The 20,289-nt window shown below is 44.3% G+C and overlaps 1 protein-coding gene across 3 annotated transcripts in view; it reads right to left on the minus strand.

The window, feature by feature from the left end:
• Positions 1–19,683, minus strand: part of CHFR (checkpoint with forkhead and ring finger domains) — a 39,525-nt gene extending 19,842 nt beyond the window's left edge. Inside the window, exons 1-9 of one of the 3 annotated variants that reach the window (XM_021004319.2) lie at positions 19,238–19,679; positions 15,549–15,648; positions 11,830–11,939; positions 9,909–9,968; positions 9,550–9,762; positions 6,516–6,656; positions 1,588–1,747; positions 866–1,020; positions 584–746 (exon numbers count right to left, since the gene is read on the minus strand). In XM_021004319.2, the coding sequence (XP_020859978.1) occupies positions 584–746; positions 866–1,020; positions 1,588–1,747; positions 6,516–6,656; positions 9,550–9,762; positions 9,909–9,968; positions 11,830–11,939; positions 15,549–15,648; positions 19,238–19,337 (1,202 nt within the window). In that variant the 5' untranslated portion in view covers positions 19,338–19,679. Of the gene's footprint in view, positions 1–583; positions 747–865; positions 1,021–1,587; positions 1,748–6,515; positions 6,657–9,549; positions 9,763–9,908; positions 9,969–11,829; positions 11,940–15,548; positions 15,649–19,237 lie in introns of all 3 variants that reach the window. The other 2 variants (XM_021004320.2, XM_021004321.2) reach the window with 2 other exon arrangements.
• Positions 19,684–20,289: the final 606 nt, after the last annotated feature.

A 20,289-nucleotide genomic window follows, 5' to 3' on the forward strand; every position in this document is an offset into this window, starting at 1 on the left:
AAACTTAGACGAGATACGATGACAGCCTTCTTACAGCTTCCATCAGCACTGTCCTGGCTGGCTTAAGAGAACAGAACTAGGGCCAAAAGGACCAGTGCGTGGAAGTTACAAGGAAGTAGATTTTGTCTAAACAAATGAAAGAACTGGAAAGAGTGACCAGCTTGGAGGGAGGAGGACTGAGTTCAAATCCAGCCTCAGACACTCACCAGCTGTATGACCCTGGACAAGTCACATAACCACTGTTTGCTTCAGTTTTATGTCCTGCCTTGGAAAGTGGTGGTTTTTTGTCACTGGAGGTTTCTAGCAGAGACAGGATGATTAGCTGCCAGAGGCTGCTGAGAAAGGGGGCCTGCTACAGTGGGAGATTGGTCTGGAGAGCTAATATTAAAGGTTCCTTCCAGCTCTGACTCTATTACTTTGTGAATAACCCAAGAAGGGAATAAGAATTTTTTGTGAAAAAATAACAGTATGTCAACCAAAGCCACAACCTCCAATGACTGCAGGCCAGCCCTGAGGAGGATCCCAAAGTCCCCAAAGGGAGCCAGGAGGCCGAGCTTCTACTATGTCCCAGCTGGGAAGTCACCTGATATCTGAAGATTCACTGTCCACATCAGACAGTTCCAACAGGTCCTCAGAACTTCCCTCTTCATCCGAAAAGGACCTTCTCACTTTTGGCTGCAGCATGTCCTGTGTGATTTTATTCCTGGCGTCCATGCTACGCATATCCTCTTCATTACGGCACTTATCTAGGGTTCAAGAGAAGACTACCTCAGAGCAGAAGGCGGCACAAACAGGCCGGAGCACTGAGGACCCCGGCCACTCCGTTATTTTAGCGGTTCCTAAGGACGCACAGCCTTGCACTTGCCTGGGTGCTGGATAAGGTAGGCCTCAACAAGGTTGTTCAGGATGTGGTTTTTGCATATACGTTCAACTGGACAACGGCACGTGGGGCACAGAGAGGACCGTTCCATCCAACCTGAATAGCAAGCAGCACAGAAGGTGTGCATGCAGGGCTGCAGACTGAACATAAAAACAACACGGCTCATTCATCACGTGGGCCGGCCACCCTGGAAGCGCGCTTGCTGGTACCTTCTGCCCACGTGCACTGACTTCAGTGTGGTAGGGGAGAAAACACACTGGATTGTGACTCAGAGGACACAAGTTCAATCCCAGCTCTCCTATATACTGGGAGGGACTTTGCCCCGTGGCTTCACTGCCCCCAGGGGTGGGGAACCTGTGGTCTCGAGGCCACATGATTTCAGTCAAAGGGCCGCCCTTGAGGACCTAGAGGGCCACATGTGGCCTCGGGGCTGCAGGTTCCCCACCCTAGTCCATAAAACTAGGTGGTTGGACTCTCCAGTCTCCAAGAGTCCACCTAGCTCTGACCCTGTGAGCCTCCTGGGGTACTGGAAGAAAGGGCATCCTAACCAGACAGCACGACAGAAGTGGGCACCAGTAACAGGGCACACCCACACTCTCTATTATAGTTAAAAAGAATTAGAAATTTGTCAGAAAACACCCTCTGACTCCACTCTTGTCCCAGCTACCCCAGGCCCTTCACATCCCGCCATCACAGCAGCAGCACACCTCACACAGTCGTGCAGTAACTCCTGACAAATGATGCAAGTGAGAGTTTCTTCCATTTTGTCTGGTTTCATGTTTGCTGCTTTCACTTCCTCAGGAATGGCCCTGCTGTTTTTACACTGGTCTGTGACAAACAACTGAAGACTCAGATTAGTGTCCCCATCTGGAAGAGAAAGAGGGCAGTGAGAGGACACGCTTTGCCTCTTATGCTGATGCACGAATTCTGCTGACCAAGGGGACAGGAGTCGAGGGCCCTGCTCATGACACAGTTTCCTAAAAAGTCCAGAGAAGAATGTAAGCTGTCTGAGGGCAGGGCCCTGGCTGGGGGGTGGGAGGACTGATACCTGGAGGAGTGGGAGAGCATGGACACAGGGAGGAGATTTCAAGGCAAATGTCAAAAAAAAAAAAAAAAAGAAAGGTCCACAAGAAAGGGACTACATTAGTGGTAGGCTGCATAATTAAGGACATGGTGGGGGAATGGCCCTACCATGGAGCAGTGTCCTCTCTGACCGTGTAACAAGGGGCACTATTCTGGGAGTGAGGCAGACAGAAAGTACCTAGAAGAGAGAGCCTAGAATGGATACCTGGGAAGCTATGACTGCATGAAGAGAGACCAGATAGTTACAGGGTCATGAATCAGAGAACGAGCATCTAGAGTAAACAGAAAGAGAAGACAGATAATGAAGAGAGTGAGAGAATCCTTTTTGGAAAGGGACGCAAAAAACAAACAAACCCAAAACTAATGAACAGGACTAGCTCATGGAGAGAAGAGGCAAGGGGAATCTATCTGACTGAGAGAGAAAAAAAGAGAGGGAACAAATGTATACCCAGATAAAAGCAGGAGAGAAAAAGGAATTAATAAACAAAACCCTAAAGGGAAAGGTGTAACAAATGAGAAGAGGGGATCAGGGGTGAGGAGAAGAGAGCCAATGGGAACAGGGCCACCTCTGAAAAAAGATTAAAGTAATATAAGTGAAATAACATACTACTGTGTTAATAGCAAAAGAGGAAACTTGAAACTGCAAAGCTTCAGCATAGATAATATTAATGCAACTTGGGTAAGAAGGGAAGTGGTGGAATGGCAAAAAATCTTTTTTATCAAATTTCTCTGATAATGGTTTGGTACCCAAGATATAGAAACAATAAATATTAATAATAAGTAAAATTAATCATTATTTCTACAATTAACAGTAATATAAATATTAAGAAACATTAATTATTTACATTAATTAATGTAAATAAGATCGACAGCCATTCCCCAGTAGATAAATGGTCAAAGGATATGAACAGTTCTTTAAAAAAAATAGCCAAAAAGAAACGCAAAGATTCACAACTACATGAAAAAATGCTCCAAATCACTAAGAGACTGCACATAAAAACAACTCTGAGGTTTCACCTCAGACCCTGCAATTGGCAAAAATGACAAAAAATGACAATAGCCAATGTTTGGGGGGGTTGTGGGAAGATAGGCACACTCATACATTGTTGATGGAACTGTAAAATGGAACAATCATTTTGGAAAGCAATTTGGAATTATGCAAATAAAGTGAGTAAAATGTCTCTACTCTTTGAACAAGAGACTCTATTACTGGAAGCCACTGATGAGTAAAATGGGCCCCACTTATTCCAAAATATTTATAGTAGCACTTTTTGTGACACATGAGAATTGGAAACAAAGTAGATGTCCATTGCTTGGGAAATGACTAAACAAACATACATAAATATGACAGAATATAAATGAAATGCACATAAATACAACAGAACATCATGAAATGATGCAGAGGGAAGAAGAGTCAAGAAAACTGCATACACAGTAAATACAATGTAAATGGAAAGAATGACGCATCTAAAAAAACCAAAGTAAATGTAATAAAACTGTAAAGATTAAGGAGAGTTCCCCCACCCAGCCCTTTGTAGAAATGACAAGTGCACAGGGTTACACACTGCACATGCTTGGGGACTTTTTTCAATATATTAAGCAGTTGCGCTGAATTTTCCCCCCTTTCCAAAAAATTCTATTTATTATATAGGATAGCTCTCTGGGATGGGGAGAGAGAGAGATACATGGGATACTACTGTAATGTAAGAAACAGAAAACATCAATGGAAACTTTAAAAAATAAAAATAATTACATAAAATATGAACCCAGTAGTTTGCCTGGTAAGACACCCAGAGAAACTATATGAACACAACACAAAAAACTCTTTACACAAATCAAGCCAGACCCAGAGAATAGCCTCATCATCCTCTACGACATCATCAGCTTTGGGACTCTATCCCATCACTCCTCTCTAGCTCCCTGATCAGAGGCTGGAGCCATGAACTCCGAGCCTCCATTTCAGGAGAGCACTCAGCTCTTACCTGGCTGCCCTGCTCTGACTCACACGCCCCACCACTCCAGCTTTTCACCTTCTTCTTGAGTGTTGTTTTCCCCCTTTGGATTGTAAGCTCCCTAAGGGCAAAGACTGTCTTTTTTCACATCTGTATTCCCAACACTCAGCACAGTGCCTGGCATACAGTAGGCACTTAGTAAATTTAGTTTACTAATTAATTGGAGAAATATTAATTGCTCATAGGTAGGCCAAGTCAGTGAAATAAAAATTACAATACTACCTAAATTAATTTACTTATTTAGTGACATACCAATAAAACTACCAAAGGATTACTTTATAGAGCTAGAAAAATAATAACAAAATCCATCTGGAGTAACAAAAAGGTCAAGAATAGCAAGGGAATCAATTAAAAAAAAAGAGAAGTAAAGGGTCTATCAATACCAATCTCAAACTAAACTAAAAAACTATAATTATTGAAACAATTTGGTATTGGGCAAAACACAGAAAAGTTGATCAGTGAAGCAGATTAGGTACACAGTTTAAAGAAGCGGATGAGCACAGTAGCTTCAGACTTGATACACTCAAAAATTCCAACTATTGGGGCAAGAACTCAGTTAACAAAAAACTGCGGAGAAAACTGGAAATCAGTCTGGTGGAAACTAGGCATTTGCCAGTATCTCACACTTTATGCCAAGATAAATGCAAAATTTCTGAGCACCTGATTTAGACATAAAAGATAGTATCGTAAACAAATTAGAGGAGCATGGAAGAAAATGCTAGTCAGATGTATGGACAGAGGGGAAGAGTTCCTGACCAAACAAGATATAGAGAAGTTTAAAAGAGATCAAATTGGCAACTCTGATTACATAAAGTTTGTGTACAAGCAAAACCAATTCAGTTAAAATTAGAAGAAAAGAAGGAAACTGGGGGAAATCTTTGCGGCAAGTTTCTCTGAAAAAAGTCTCATTTCTAAAACATGTAGGAAACTGAGTCAAATTCACTATAAGAGCTAGTCTCTAATAATAAATGGTCAAAGGACACGAATATGGCAGTTTTCAGAGAAAGAAATTCAAGTTATCAATAGCCATGTGAAAACAACTTTGAGGTACCATCTCACATCCATCATATTAGCTAAGATGACAAAAAAAGAAAATGAAAATGCTGGGGAGTGTGTGTGTGTATGTGTGTGGGGGGGAGGGGTGCGATGCGCTGCACTGTTGGTAGAACTGTGAACTGGACCAGCCATTATGGAAAACAATTTGGAACTACGCCTAAAAAGGCACCGAAGGGATAAAACAAAGAAGAAAAGGCCCCCCATATACAAAAATATTACAGCAGCTCTTCTTGTGGTGGCAGAGAACTGGAAACTGAGGAGATGCCTACTAACCGGAGAAAGGCTGAACAAGTTATGTTTTATGATATCGCGCTGAGGGGCACAGTTTCCGAGAAACCTGGGAAGATCTGTATAAACTGAAGCAGCATGATAAGCAGAACTAGGAGAACAATTTCTTCAATAACAACAATACTGTAAAGACATCTAACTCTGAAAGACTCAGGAATTCTGATCCACACAGTGAACACCCTCAATTCCAGGGCATTCATGACGAAGTGCGCTATCTGACTCCAGAGAGAGGTGGGGGACTCAGAGTGCAGACACAGACACTCTGTTTTGTTTCCTACGTGGCCAATGTGGGAATTTGTTTTGCTTCACTACACGTGTTTGTAACAGGCTGTGTTTTTCTTGCTTTTTCAATGGGGAGCATTGTGAAGGAGGAGGTTGGAGGAAGAGAATGCAGACCTGAAAATAAATAAAACTTAATTAAAGGTGAAAAAAAACCCCCATATTAATAATAAGACCTCTCTGTATAAAAATATTCCCAGTAGCATTATCACTATCAACAAAAAACTGGAAACAGCTCAAGTATCCAATGATTAGGGAATGGACAAACACATGAATTGATGGAATTATGCCGGAAGAAATGACTAACATGAAAAATAGAAGAATATAGTACCTGGCCCTTAGTAGGTACTTAATAAAGGCTTGCTGAATTGAATACAAGGAAATATGGGAAGACTTCTGTTAAATGACTAAGAATGATGAAAGCAGAACCAAAATAATATTATACACATAGACTGCAACTCTATAAACAAAACTGATGATAATACTAAATATTAACAACAAAATCCAGAAAAAAGAAATAAAAGAAAAAAATTTCAGAAAGAGCTATAGACAGAAACAGGATGACTTTTTTTCCATCTTGTTTAAGATAATATACACATTAAAAATTGCTTAAGCAGGGGCAGCTAGGTGGCGCATTGAATAGAACATCGGCCCTGGAGTCGGGAGAACCTGAGTTCAAATCCGGCCTCAGACACTTGACACTTACTAGCTGTGTGACCCTGGGCAAGTCACTTAACCCCAACTGCCTACCAAAAAAACCCAAAAAGAAAAACAAAACAAAAAAATGCTTAAGCAGACTGGAGCTAATGAACATTTAGTTTCATGGCAATCTTTTTTATTCTTGCTTACGTATCTGAATGTCTTTGCTGATGATTAAAAGTTTATAATAGCGTAAAAAAAGAGATATGACTGCCAACCTCCTTTCATTTTCTTCTTAGCGGGTCCCGTGTCTTCCCAGGCGTGAGGTTTGTCCGGAGAAGCTGATAAGAAGGCAGGGGCGCCGTCACGTGTGACAGAGCGACACTGATCTTCAAGCGGCGCGCTTACACGCCTGGCTTCTAAGGAAGAGGGGGAAGAGCACAAGAAAAGCAGTCAGGAGGGGCCCGCCGACATGAACTACTCCGCTCCCTTTAAGAAAAAGTTCGACTCCAAGCCCAAGCGCCCACACGCGGCATGCTTGTTCTCAGATCGCCTGGCCCGAACCAGGACAGGAAACGAGCTGTACTGACATATGAGGCCCCCACACTAATTAAAAAAAACAGTTATTAACGTAATGCACGGACACACACACACACACACACACACACACACACACACGATGCTCCTTAGCCGAAAGCCATCTACCTCATTATGCTGGAGCCAGCTCAAAGCAAGTCAGAAACATGGAATTTCCATTTTCTATTCAAATCCAAAAGTGAGCCAGAACAGCTGGATAAAATAATTTCTTAATAGGTCTATTTACGACACACACTATAGAGGAAATGTCAGATTTCGTGATTTTGATGCATTAACAGACCTGGTTAGAGGTGGATAAAGCCCCCAAAACTGTTTTTATCAAAAATCATATCATCCGCTTCCACAGGTACTAGCAACTCTCATAAATCAGCCCGATGCAAGAACACAAGGGCCAACACGAAGCGCTACATAAACTATGAGACCACAGACCGTGACTCACTGGATAAATTATTTTTTTTCCTCCTCCAGCACCCAGCACAGGCCTCTACAGTGAGTGCTTAAATGCTTGCTGAAGTGAATTTGCTCAAAGTGTAGACTGCCGTGTGTGTGTGTGTGTGTGTGTGTGTGTGTGTGTGTGTGTGTGTGTGTGTGTGTGTGTGTGTGTGTGTGTGGTGTGTTCCACAAGAGAGAGTGAGCAAATGAGCACTGGGGCAGGAGAATCACCTCTAGATGCTATACAACTTGTTCTGGGAATTTCAGGTTTTAGTCAGTGACTTTTTTTTTTTTTAGGCAATTGGGGTTAAGTGACTTGCCCAGGGTCACACAGCTAGTAAGTGTGCGCCACCTAGCTGCCCCTAGTGACATTTTTCAAACAGTCACATCTCATCAGTAACTTTTAGCTTTAATAGACCAGACTGATTTGCAAAACTGAACTCAATGAAGTGCCTGGCATAGTGTCTTAAGGGACTCAACTTTGAGTTAGAAGATTGGGTTAAACTCCCTGCTCTTTTTTTACTATCTGTGTGACCCTGAGCAAATCAATTAACTTCTCTTATCCACCTCAGAGGTCTGTTAGGAGGAAAATGTTCCTTGCCTCTCAAAGTACATCATGAGCAACTGTTACCTTAACACTTTAGCACAAGACAGCATTTGATCAAAGCAAGTCAACTACAAAAATTAGCCATCTGGGCTTGGAATCAGAGAACCTGGGGTCTCATTCCATCTCAGACAATAGTTATCAATGTGATCATGGGCACATTGTTCAAACTCAGTTTCGTCCATTTAAATGGAGCTAATATGAGCACTTCCTATCTTACAGAGCTGTGTGGTGCTCTCTTTGAAGCACTGTATGTTTCTGAAGTTATTATTATTATTACTATTAGGGATCAAGCAAATGTCCAAAGCCCACTGACGTGAGAAAGAACAAAAGGCCCCCTGTGACCGATTCTGGACTTAACAGAGTGGCTCTTTGAGTCACTCATCCAATAAGCGCTACGAGTTCCACACCACAACATCTACGGAGGACACAAAAGAAGATGTGGCAAGTGAAAATTCCCAGGAGACGGTTTCTGGGTAAATCATAATGAATGTTATTAACTACAGCTAGCAAGCACTCAGCAAGAAGGCTCATCTGCTCCTCTCAGTGATCAAAGAGACCTAGGCTGTGGAACCTGCAAGATTCACAAAGCCTCTGGACAAGGGGATGCGCCTGAGGGTGGAAACCAACCCGGGCTGGTTAGCCACTAGTGAGAGAACGAATGCTATGATGAGAGGGGACGTGACTCTGATAGCCCAGTCTCGGCTAAAGGGACTTCTCCTGTACTCATGTCACCCTGTCTAGCGCAACCTAGACAAAAGGCGGAATCCACTTCTCCCTAGACTTGTCTCACTTAAACACAACGGGCTGGAATCCACCAATTTACCTAAACTAAAATATCTTTACCTCTTGATCAGATCTAAACTTTCCCAGTCGGGTTTGTCTTGCCCAATATTTCATCTCATTCTCAGCCCTGCACTTCAAAGGCTGTGTGAATAACCTACGGAGGTTGATTTCTAAATGAGAAAACGAAGCAGAAAAACCTTGGTCCTAATTCAATAACTGGCTATTAACATAGGACAGAAAGAATCATTTCTCTCAAGACAAGCATGTTCCTTGCCTTCTAGAAGCTTAAAATCAAAGGCAATGCATAAAATCATACGCAACGTGTAAAGTGACATGCCCCTCAGTGCAGGTGGTGGTGAGGCCTAGGGCCTGGCTCTTACAGACCTGAGAGGCTGTGCTGAGCACCAGGCAAGGCTCCCCAGACAAAGACAGTCCATTCTTGTCTGCAATATCTGTGAAACACAACAATGCACTGTCTCCCCTCCAGTTAGCTACCAGTGATTCTGTTCTTCCTGACCTCTCACATAAAAGGAGGAATGGGCCTATCCTTACCACTGCCAACATGCCCATTCTGAGAGCTAGGGTTCTGACAAATTAAGGGCACCCCAAAAGTCTTGGTGCAGCTCTAAGCTAGTAAAACTTTTTTGGGGCATCCTGTATACAGAGAGAGTCCCTGATCTCAAGCAGCTTAAATTCCAGGATTCCACTGCCCATAGGAAAAAAACCAAACATACATCTTAAAAGACTGGAGGGTGGGAATGATGCTTAACAATACCTTCAAATGCTCAGAAAAACCCTTCCTCTGTCTTCATGACAACACAGATGCTAGGAGACCCCAATGGTATCACTCTTGTGAACGTCATCCACCCCCCACCCCCAAACCGAGAGCTCACCGCCAGGTCTAGAAGGACGCTCCCGCTCAGCAGCAGCAGACTCCAGGAGAGAGGTAGAGGACGTATTAAAGAGGTCTGATGTAGATGTAGATGGCTGTGGTTCCTCAAAGCAAGACTGATCATTGGGCAAGGATGGCATGACCTGGCTATCATCGCTTCCTTCTGAACCTGAGGTATCTTTGGTCACGTCGCACACATTTTCTCCAGTAGCCTCTGCAACCAAAGAACCAGAAGGAGCATGTGTGCAGGGGTCAGGCAGAAAAGGCTGCTACTTCAGAGAAAACAAAGATTTGAAAAACTTCTACTGACATGAGGGTCCCTAGCTTCTTGCCCAGTCTTCTGTTTCAAGTTTTACTTACCAATGAGTTCTGGGGATATGCCTGGCTTTGATTTCAAAGATTCATAGAGATACGCAACATCTAAAAAGAGAAAAAAACAATCAGAAAGTACCGGCAAAAATCTAGAAATACAATTTTTTGAGGGAAAAAGCAATCATCTTCCTGTCTGCTTTCTATCTCTTCCAAACGTCCTATCTATCTAGGAGTTGTTGTAAATTGCTATATTTGTTGCTAAATCTTCAATTTCCAGGAAATAAGACTTTCAGAGACTAACTCCAAACCGGCTTTCTGCCTCTGATGAAGTTCAAAAGATGTGAAGCAAACATCTCAAAACATCCCAATTCATCTCAGGGTATATCACTCCCAAATATGAGCCAAGGATTAGTATGATTGGCACTGGAATAAGAGAAGATGGACAGCGGTAAGATTAAAAACACCCATGGCTACTGGTCTATTCAAAATGCTGTACAACGGCAGGCCTTGGTGGAGTGGGGAGAGACTTGTGGCAGGCAGAGCCAGGAGAAGATGGGGCAGGGAGAGAGGAGAAATGAGCTGCTCAGGTCGTTTGGTGACAGAGCAGGAGTCTGAACCAAGGTCTTCTGACTCTAAACCCAAAGCTCCTTCTGATTCACCACATCTGAGTGAGGTAGACTGCAAGAGTTATTTCTTGGTCCTTGTAGGTTATATTTCCTTAATGAGCCTCTGAACCAACTGGATTTACAATACTATTAACCATATTCAGCTTAGGATCCCCAAAATCATCTTCTTTTGTACTCACGCCTAGCTAGTCCTTTCCCATTTAATATGTGTCGTTGTCCCTACAAGCAACACCTAGTTATCACACAGTGTCATTCACAGATCTATCATCAGGTTCTCCAGGGAGCCAATGAGGTAGTGACTAAAACGGGACTGGTCGTTGGGGCACGCCACTTAACAACTCTGCCAGATTAAAGGCACTTCATTTTAATTCCCTTTTGGGTCCAGACCTTAAGCGTGTTATTTCCCTTTAACGGGCTGGTCAAAATCACCTTTCCTAACTTCACAGAGATAAGGAAGAATCACAAAATGTCTCCTGAAAAGGTCAGAGACAAAGACAAACGAGGGCTCAATCCTTTCCTTTCAAGCCACTTAAACTCTAGAAGGGGCAATAAAACATGCCCAGACCAATGCAATGCCCACTGCTGAAAATGTGAAGTCCATGAAAGGATGGGCTCTGTGTGATGAAACCCCCTGATGGGAGAAGCCACTTCCAGCGGGAATGATCAGTGAAGGCTTCAATGTCATTACCATAATATTGCTCATAAAAGCCTTTTGGAAACTCTCACGCTGCTAGGAATGAAGTGCTAATAACGTCTTTCTTTCTTTAGTTCACAAAATGCCAATAGGGTGGACTAGGAGGGATGAAGAGATAATTATGATAAATGGGAGCAGCACAAGCAGAGACGGAGGGATAGTCAGCAACAGAGGAAAGGGATCATGCAAAGACTGAACACTTTGGAAAAGGGAAAGATGTTTGGAAGGGGAGGCTTTTAAGAGTCATTAACAGCTCCAGGGTCAAAGGAGGGATCTCAGAAGCAAAATGAGATCACGTTTGTAAAGTTCTTCGCACAGTGCCTGGCATACAGTAGGCCCTTAATAAATGCTTGTTCCTTTCCCTGACCTCCCTTCAGAGGTCTGCTACTCGAAGGGAGGCCTGCTACTCCAAGTCCTTCTGTTTTACAGATGGAGATGCTGAGGCCCAGGGAGGTCGCCCAAAGTCACCAAATCAGAGAGGACTCGATCCCGGGGTCCCTGGTACCAAAGCAGTTCAGCAGCTTGACCTTGTTTAAAAAACGCTGTGGCTGCTGCCACAGCGACAGCGAGGAGTTCGATCGGCGCCATGGCTGCCCTCAATTGTCCCCAGGGTTGGCCCCCCAGCTTCCCTGAAGCCCAGTCCCCTTACTGTGCTCTGGCTCGCTCTTCCTGTAAACCACGTAGATGACGTCCCCAGTCTGTAAAGTATACGACTGCTTCCTCACAATCCTCACTTTATTAATTACTGTTCCATTAGTGCTGCCAAGAGAACAAAAATACAATCAGAGAAATGCTGAAAACCAACACGAAGGATACATTTGGCTGCTAAATTCTGTGGCACAGGTTGTGAACCAGCATTCCTACTCACACTAGAAAATTAAATCAACATTAATGTTTTACAGGTTACAAATCAACACCCAGAGAAACCCATACACGAAGTATTTCCCAACTACTCTCTTGCAAAAATAACTTTACTGCTCCTCTCTTACTGACCCCTGTAGCTGTAATCAACCCATCAATTCAAAATTTCCACTTCCTTAAAACTCTTGCCCTTCTCTATTCTTCTTCCTGCAGACACTGGGAATGAAATTTCCATCATCAGTCTGCCCTTTTCCTCTTCTGAACCTGGCCCTCCTTGCAAAACCATTTCCTCCTCCTCCTCCCAGCAGGCTCAATTGTAGGTGTCCCTCTGAATGGAGGTAACTAACCTTGAGGTAGGTTACAGTGCCCTCAAGTAGCTCACACTTTAATGGGGGAGACAACCTGCACACACAGAGTCACATGAGAGTTATATAAAGAGTAGATGCATAGAAAGCGACTGAGGAAACTGAAGTACAGAGGGCTCACGTGGCCTGCCCCGGTCACACAGCAAGGCAGGAATAGAGCCGGACTGGTGGCCAGGCTCAGCCAGACCACTTCAGTGTTCTTTGTACCCCATGGTCTTCTGTAGGAAGACTGACCTGGCAGCAGGGACAGGGAAGCGATAATAAAAATCCAGCTAAGATAAAATGGGCCTGGAGAAGGGAGATACTGCAGAAGTGGAAAGGATTTAACAGGCAAGAGAGACTGTGTGGATAAAATCAAGAGGCCTTGACCACTAACTGGATGCCAGGAAGATAGAAGCTTTAGGGTCTAGGAGACAAGAACAATAGGGATAGCACAGGGGGGGACCTTCCCCCCAAGGTTAAATCGGTATGCTCTCCAGAGGACCTGAGTTCTCTCCAAGGACACTGTAAACACCTAAAGCCAAGCTGAGGGCATAACCACATGCTCTGGTTTAGTCTTGGTGGGGGAGAAGAGGCCAGAAATCCTGCTCTGAGCTGGGTCCTGACTCACTCGGCTTCTGATCAGAACTGGTGTCTCACTGCTTCTCTGAGGAGTGGGCACACACACAATTCTTACCCTACCAGAGTGCAGAAAATGACATATGATAGCTTGTCACCAAACAGCTGAGAAATCAAGCTTTTCCCACTTGTCTTCCCTTTGCTCTTTAGCTGTTCTTCCAACCTACCATCCTTTATACCAAAGTTATCACGAGGCAATCTCAGCAGCTGGCTGGTGCAGTGGACAGAGCGCTGCCCTTAAAGTCAGGAAGACCCTGAGTTCAAAGCCAGTTTCAGGGCCAAGCCATTATAACAAAAATGACAATACTCCCTAAATTAATTTACTTATTCAGTGCTATACCTATCAATCTACCAAAGGATTACTTTATTTGTTTGTTTTTTGGCTAGGCAATGGGGTTAAGTGACTTGCCCAGGGTCACGCAGCTAGTAAACTCTAGGACTAGTGCTCTTCCCACCTTACCACCTAGCTGCCCCTAGGACTACTTTATAAAGCTAGAAAATACAACAAAATTCATCTAGAGGAATAAAGGTCAAGAGTATCAAGGGAACCAAAGAAAAAACTCGGAGCAGTGTCCAGCATTGCTAGATTTCAAACTATACCGGGGGCAACTATGTGGTGCAGTGGATAGAGGGCTAGGCCTGCGGTCATAACGTGAAAGGCTCAGTAACCTCATCAACACAACGACCCCCCCCCCCCAATTCTACAGAACTCATGATGAACCATGCCACCCACCTCATGACAGAGAAATGAGGCACTCAGAGTGCAGACCAAAGCATATTTTATTCTCTGTCTCTCTCTCATTTTTCTTGTGCATGAGTGCATGCATGCATGTGTGTGTGTGTGAAGAACCTGGCTAAGGAGGCCATCTGTTTTGTATCACTGTACATATTTATAATAGGTTTTGTTTTTCTTGCCTTCTCAAAGAGTTCAGGAAAAAGGGAGAAAGAGAATTTGAAAATGAAAATGAAACTAAATTTTAAAAAATCCAGCCTCAGACACTTACTAGCTGTGTGACCTGAGACACATCACTTAACTTCTGCTTGCCTTAGTCTCCTCAGCCTTAAAATGGGGATAATAACAAAACCTACCTCGAAGGGTTGCTGTGAGGGTTAAATGAGATATTTGTAAAGGATCAGCATAGTGCCTGGTGCTTAAAAAATGCTAGTTTCCTGCCTTCCTTGTCAGCACCTCATCTCCCTAGCAGGCCTCAAAGCCCAGAGAATTCAATTAAATTCAACTCAACAATCAGTTATTAAGATTTATTATGTATTTTACACTATCCTGGATGCGGGAGATAGAAAAATGCAAAACACAATTCTTGCCCTCAAGGAGCTCACATTCTTACTGGAGGATACTTGCATGTTACAGAAAATTATAATACAAAATAAATTAAGGCAGAGGAAAGGAAAGCTCCAAAGTACTCTAGGAAAATATAAGAAGGAAAAGGGCACTTTGGGGCTGGTGGGGGGGGGGAGGGAAGACTTTATGGAGGAGGTAGCACCTGGGCTAAGCCTTAAAGAAAGATAAAGACTTTGAGAGGCAGAGATGTGAAGAGACTTGTGGAGACACAGTAAACAGAACTGAGCAATATAACGTCAAGTTCTGGAAGCTGATAGTGGTTTGGTTTGACTGACTACATAGAGTCAAACACTATAGTGTGCACAAAGAGAATAATGCAAAATAAGGTCGGGAAAGGTGGGTTGGAGTCAAATGGTGAAGGAACTAAAATTCTAAGTTAAGAAGTTTGCATTTTATCCTATATGCAACAGAGAGTGTGAAGGCTTTTTTTTTTCTTTTTGGTGAGGCAATTGGGGTTAAGTGACTTGCCCAGGGTCACACAGCTAGTTAAGTGTCAAGTGTCTGAGGCCAGATTTGAACTCAGGTCCTCCTGACTTCAAGGCTGGAGACCTATGCATTGTGCCACCTAGCTGCCCCATCTGAAGGCTTTTGAGTAGCAGTGACACGGGCAAACCTATGTTTCCTTAAAAAACTCCACTGAAATCTAAAATAGCAACCCCTTGCACCCAGTATTTCTCCTGGAATTTTGTTTTAATCCATAAACACATAAGAGAGCATCTGCCAGATTCCAAAGCCTCACTAACTGCCGTCACCCTGAAAATTCACTTCGTTACCCTGGCAAACTACATGAAATGTGCATTATGGGATCGGACAAAAAAGTTCCTTTCCCAAAAATAAGTCAAAATTCCTAAAAATGAGAAGATAGAGAATTCTCCTTCCTTTCTTAATGTCCACATTGCATGCACCCCTTTTGTTTTTATATTTCATTTATTTATTTATTTATTTATTTTTGCTAGGCAATGGGGTTAAGTAACTTGCCCAGGGTCACACAGCTAGAAAGTGTTATGTGTCCGAGGACGGATTTGAACTCAAGTCTTCCTGACTCTAGGGCTGATGCTCTATCCACTGCGCCTTCTAGCTGCTCCAAGTCTACCCCTTTTAAACTACACTCCAGAACCTATACAGGTAAGATAACAGTTCTAGGTAGAAAAAAAAAAGGCTCACCTGGTATCCTCTAGGGAAACCTGACCAGATTCTTCATCCACCACTATTTTACAGTGATCTCCAGACACCAATTTGTTGCCAGGGAATGAAAGGTCACAACCTGAAATAAGGATTTTAGGGGGTCAGGGGAAAACTGGTATTAGTATTTGCTATTAATTATAAAAGAATAATGTCCTTTTCTTAGTCAAGGTATGCAATTCTAAGGCAAGCTCCTACTTTGATGCATGAAGGAAAACATTTTCATTCAAGTACATTAGAGCACCAAACAATTCATAGTTACAAAAAAGTAAAAAGGTTTAGTGTGTTATTTAGTTTTCTAAGTGAGCCTTGAATTTTTTACTTCTGGTTTAAAATCCTAAATTGCAAAACTCACCATTAAATCTAGCTGTAACAAGATGATCACACAAAATTCAAGCTAGATTAAGCTAATGAATATAAAAACTGTCAAAAATTTAAAAAGAGCCATAATAAATATTCACCTTTCCTGGGGCTAATCAATGTTCAACCATTTTTTTCCCCTTTAAAATGTTAAAGCTAAGTTAGATTATTTCTAAAGACAAGTATAAAAGAAAATGTCAAACTGATTTGGAAATGATTTAGTGTTGGAAACATGGTTGGACACAACTCAAAACTATGTCAGCTGCCTTCCTAAGCCAGCCCACAGACATCATCTCATGAACAGAACCTATCATGCTGCCCTTGAAGTCCAAATTATTTCCTACCTCTCTCCCCTTCTCCTCCTCTATCTTTAAACCACGTATCATATAGTGAGAAGAGCACTGCATGGGGAGTTCAAAGCTTGTCCCTGACACTCAGTAGGTTGCCTGGGTCCTCTGAGTTTCAGTTTTCTGACACACTGAAGGGTTAAGAGAAGGGTGGCACATTACCTCTAAAGGACTACAAATATTAAGAGGTTACTTAGGACCTCATCATAAACCTGCTATCTCTGGTACGGTCTGCAGCAATCTAGTGAGTGGCTGTGTCACATTAACCACAATTAACCGTGAGTCATCTTAAATTCAACATGGTTGAAAGTAAAATCATTGTTCCCATTAAATCCCACCCCCTTCCAAATGCTTCCCTACCTAAGCTAGGCTATCTCCCACACTCCTCACTCTCTGCCACGCCACACATCCAATCAATGGACAATGCTGCTGCTTCTCTCTTGGTCTTCCTTCATCTGACTCCTTTTCTCTGAGCATCCAACCACTGCCTGCCTCCAGGACTGCTCACCTCTTACCTGGTTTATTACAAGTTCCTTATTGATCACCCTGTTCCAGTTTAAGGTTGCCAAAGTAATTTTCCTCAAACACAGATGTGACCAAGTTCTCCCCTGCTCAACCAAATGCAAAGGCCTCCTATTGCCTCTACAATAAACTCCTCCATTGAACTTTTAAAGCCCTAACACGGTGGCGTCAAACTCAAAGAGAGACAATATTAACTTAGAAAACCATGAATGCAAGTTATCTATGTTGTACTGTATTTTTATTTATTCTGTTAAGCATTTTCCCAAGTACATTTTCATCTGGTTCTGTTGGCCAACCTATCTTTCCAGTCTCCCTGGGTGTACCTCCCTTTCCTGTACTCTGAGATCCAGCTACACTGGTCGGTCTTATCTCTGTTTCCAGCACGCAACCCTCTATCTCTCACAGATGTACTTTGGCCCTGAGTGTCCTTACGTCTGTCTCCCCCTCTTCTTTGAAGATGCAGCTCAAGCATCCTCTTCTGCATGAAGCCTTTCTTGAGCCTCTCCACTGCCAGTGCTCTAATTACCTTATAGCTCATTTTGCATTTATTAACTGCATGTTTGTTCCGTATGTGTTCTTACGTGTACTTGTTTCCCCTGCTCGAATGTAAGCTTCTTGAAAGTAGGGACTATTTCATAATAAACACTTGTTGACTGGGTGAGTGATCATTCTGTAATTGGCCCATGTTTTACTGTTGAAGACATCAGAAGCAATGGACTTCAAAAAACTAACTGACTAGGCTGAACGTTTAAGAGGAAAAACTTCCTCCTTTACACCTATACCCTGGTAGGCCTCTTCTGAGGCTTGAGATAATTCTTAAAGCAAGTAAAATATTGCAGTCCATAGTGGTGTGCCAATTAATAACAACAGCAGGGAGGAAAGGGAAGATGTGAGCAAAGGCTTCAGGCCAACCACAAGCTCTACAGGACAAACCTGAGCGACAGTTTCTACAAATATCAGCCAGAACAATGAATGAAACAGGTTTTCCATGTGGAATGGACTGCACAGTCAAACCCCTTTACTTTCCAGACCCATCTACACTCAAAGAGAGATGTCACTGGGGAATCCTCATCTTTTCATTCAAAATACAAGTACAAGTCAGAAGGTGACTCTTAGTCCTAAAATACAGTCATACTGTTTACGTACATACAGTGGCTCAAAAGACCCACATGACTCAACTCACTAATCTTCCTGGTTCCAACAGTCTGGAAGTACTCAATAACCACCAATTTGTCCTCGTTTGATTAACTTGTACTGACTCTTTACACGCTTATAGATACTTGTTAGAATGTAAACTCCTGGGGAGTAGGAATGATTTCATTCTTCACAGTGGTACTCCCAACTCTTACCACATAGAGAGTGGCCTGGGGGTAGGTGGTTTCACTGGCAGAGGTAACTTCGGTGAGCAAACTCCCTCCACCAATTCAAGTTAGCACCTGCTCTGGTCTTTGGGAGGAGATAGTGAAAGCACCAAGAGGCTAAAAATGGGCAGCATATTTCAGAGGTAGGACTTGAATCAATCAGTCAACATTTATCAAGCACCTACTATGTGCCAGGCACTGTGCTAAGCCTGGAGACACAAAAAGAGGCAAAGGACAGTCCCTGTCATCAATGAGCTTACAATCTAACAGGAGACACAACATGCAAAGCAACACACATATGTATATAGATATATATGTATACATAGGTATGTATAGGCACTCCCATGATGTTTCTCAGTTGCCAAGAAGCTTTAACAGCTTACAACTGAGCTAAGACTTCGGAACACCCCCTGCAGTAGGCACTTGATAGACGTCTGTGGATTAATTGATTGATCCCCATTCTGCAGATGAGAAAACTTGAAAGGAAATAAAAGTCACTGGCTCATGATTACACGCGAACCTAGCTAAGTGTCACTCAAGGAACATTTACTAAACTACCCTGCAAAAGGCGCTCTGTGAGGCTCTGGGTGCATAAAGTCAGTCCTTGATCTCAGGGAGCTTACAGTCTAATGGGTGTAACAGGAAAAGGCCGCGTGTCTACACTTCTGCGGGTCCCTTCACGTCCACTCCTGCTTTTCAGGTTCCCCTCTATGGGTGCACTTTCCTCTTCTGAATGTAAGCTCCGGGAAGGCAGCGGCTCTCTTTCTGTTTCTGTTTGTAAACTCAGGACTTAGCGCAGGGCCAGGAACACACAGTAAGCGCTTAATAAGTGCTCCATGATTTGGGCGCTTACAGTCCACAGTGGAATTGGGGGCCAGGTCTCTGTCCCCCTGCTTCTAGGCTCCCTCTTATCGGGCCTTTCCTCTTTGGAACGGAAGCTCTGGGAGGGCAGGGTCTCTTTCTGTTTCTGCCTGCATTCCCTCCCCTCCCCGGCCTGGCGCATCCAGTAAGCGCTGAATAAATGCTCGCTGAGTTGCCAGAGAGGGAGGAGGGGTCGCGGCCCAGGCTGGGGCCTCCTCACCTTTCCTGCGCCCGATGGTGCACTCCTTCTTCCGCAGCAGCACCGGGGGCTCGCCCTCGGCGGCGCCCAGGCGGATCAGCCTCCCCCAGGGCTGCTCCATTCGGCCTCACATCGGCCCCGCCCGGTCCCGAAGAGGGAGGCGCCTCAGAGCCGCCGCTCCCCCGGCTCCCTCCCTCAGCTCCGGGCCCGGGCCCGGCTCGGCCTCTGCTCCTCCAGCCCCCGGGCCTTTCCTCCTTCCGTCCTGCTACGGGTCAGACGCTCCCCCCGGGCCCGGCCCGGCCTCGGTCCAGCGAGGCTGCGTCGGGGTCGGCAGCTGTGTCTGCGCCTGCGCCGGGCACTGCGCCTGCGCCCCTGGCTCGAGCCCGGGGCCCCGAGGCTGTGCTCCTGCTCGGGCCTGGGCGGCCGGGCTTGTTCTCCGGATGCCCTGGGCTCTGCCCACCTCCGCTGTCAACAGACATCGCCAAGCCATCAGCTGATCCGATCCGGGGAGAGGGGCCAACCCTGAAAACACCGCTAGCGATTGGGCCTCCGCCATCCGGAGGCCAAAAGGGAGAGCGGCGGCTAGAAGGGCTCGGAAATGGGCATAAAGATGAACTGCGAGAATGCTAGAAAGTCCTCCAAGCCGTCATAGGGTTGGGGGGAGGAGGAGCCATCTTTGTTTTGGGCATGGACCTTCCTTGCTTTGTTCATTCTGGCCCATGGCACTGAAGCCATGACGGTGGCCATTTTAGATTGGGGCAGAGGAAAGAGAACGGGGACTAGAGATGAGAGTTGGGGAGAAGAAGAATCTTAGAAAATCTTAGGGACCCCATGGAGCAGCTTATGAGCAGGAATGCTGTCGTCGCACAGCGTAGGACTGGGATGAACATCAGAGATCTAGGCCAACCCTCTCATTTTACAGATGTCGAGACCCGAGGTCACACAGCTATTGAGTGACAGAACCAGAATTTGAGACCTAGAATTTCTTCCTCCAAATCCAGCGCCTCCAGAACATCTCTTCCATCTGCCCCCTCTCTCCAATCACATAGTCACCGCCCTGGCTCAGGCTCTAG

This window comes from Phascolarctos cinereus, unplaced genomic scaffold, assembly GCF_003287225.1.
Source record: "Phascolarctos cinereus isolate Bilbo 61053 unplaced genomic scaffold, phaCin_HiC Scaffold_4;HRSCAF=312, whole genome shotgun sequence".
Lineage (NCBI taxonomy): Eukaryota > Metazoa > Chordata > Mammalia > Diprotodontia > Phascolarctidae > Phascolarctos > Phascolarctos cinereus.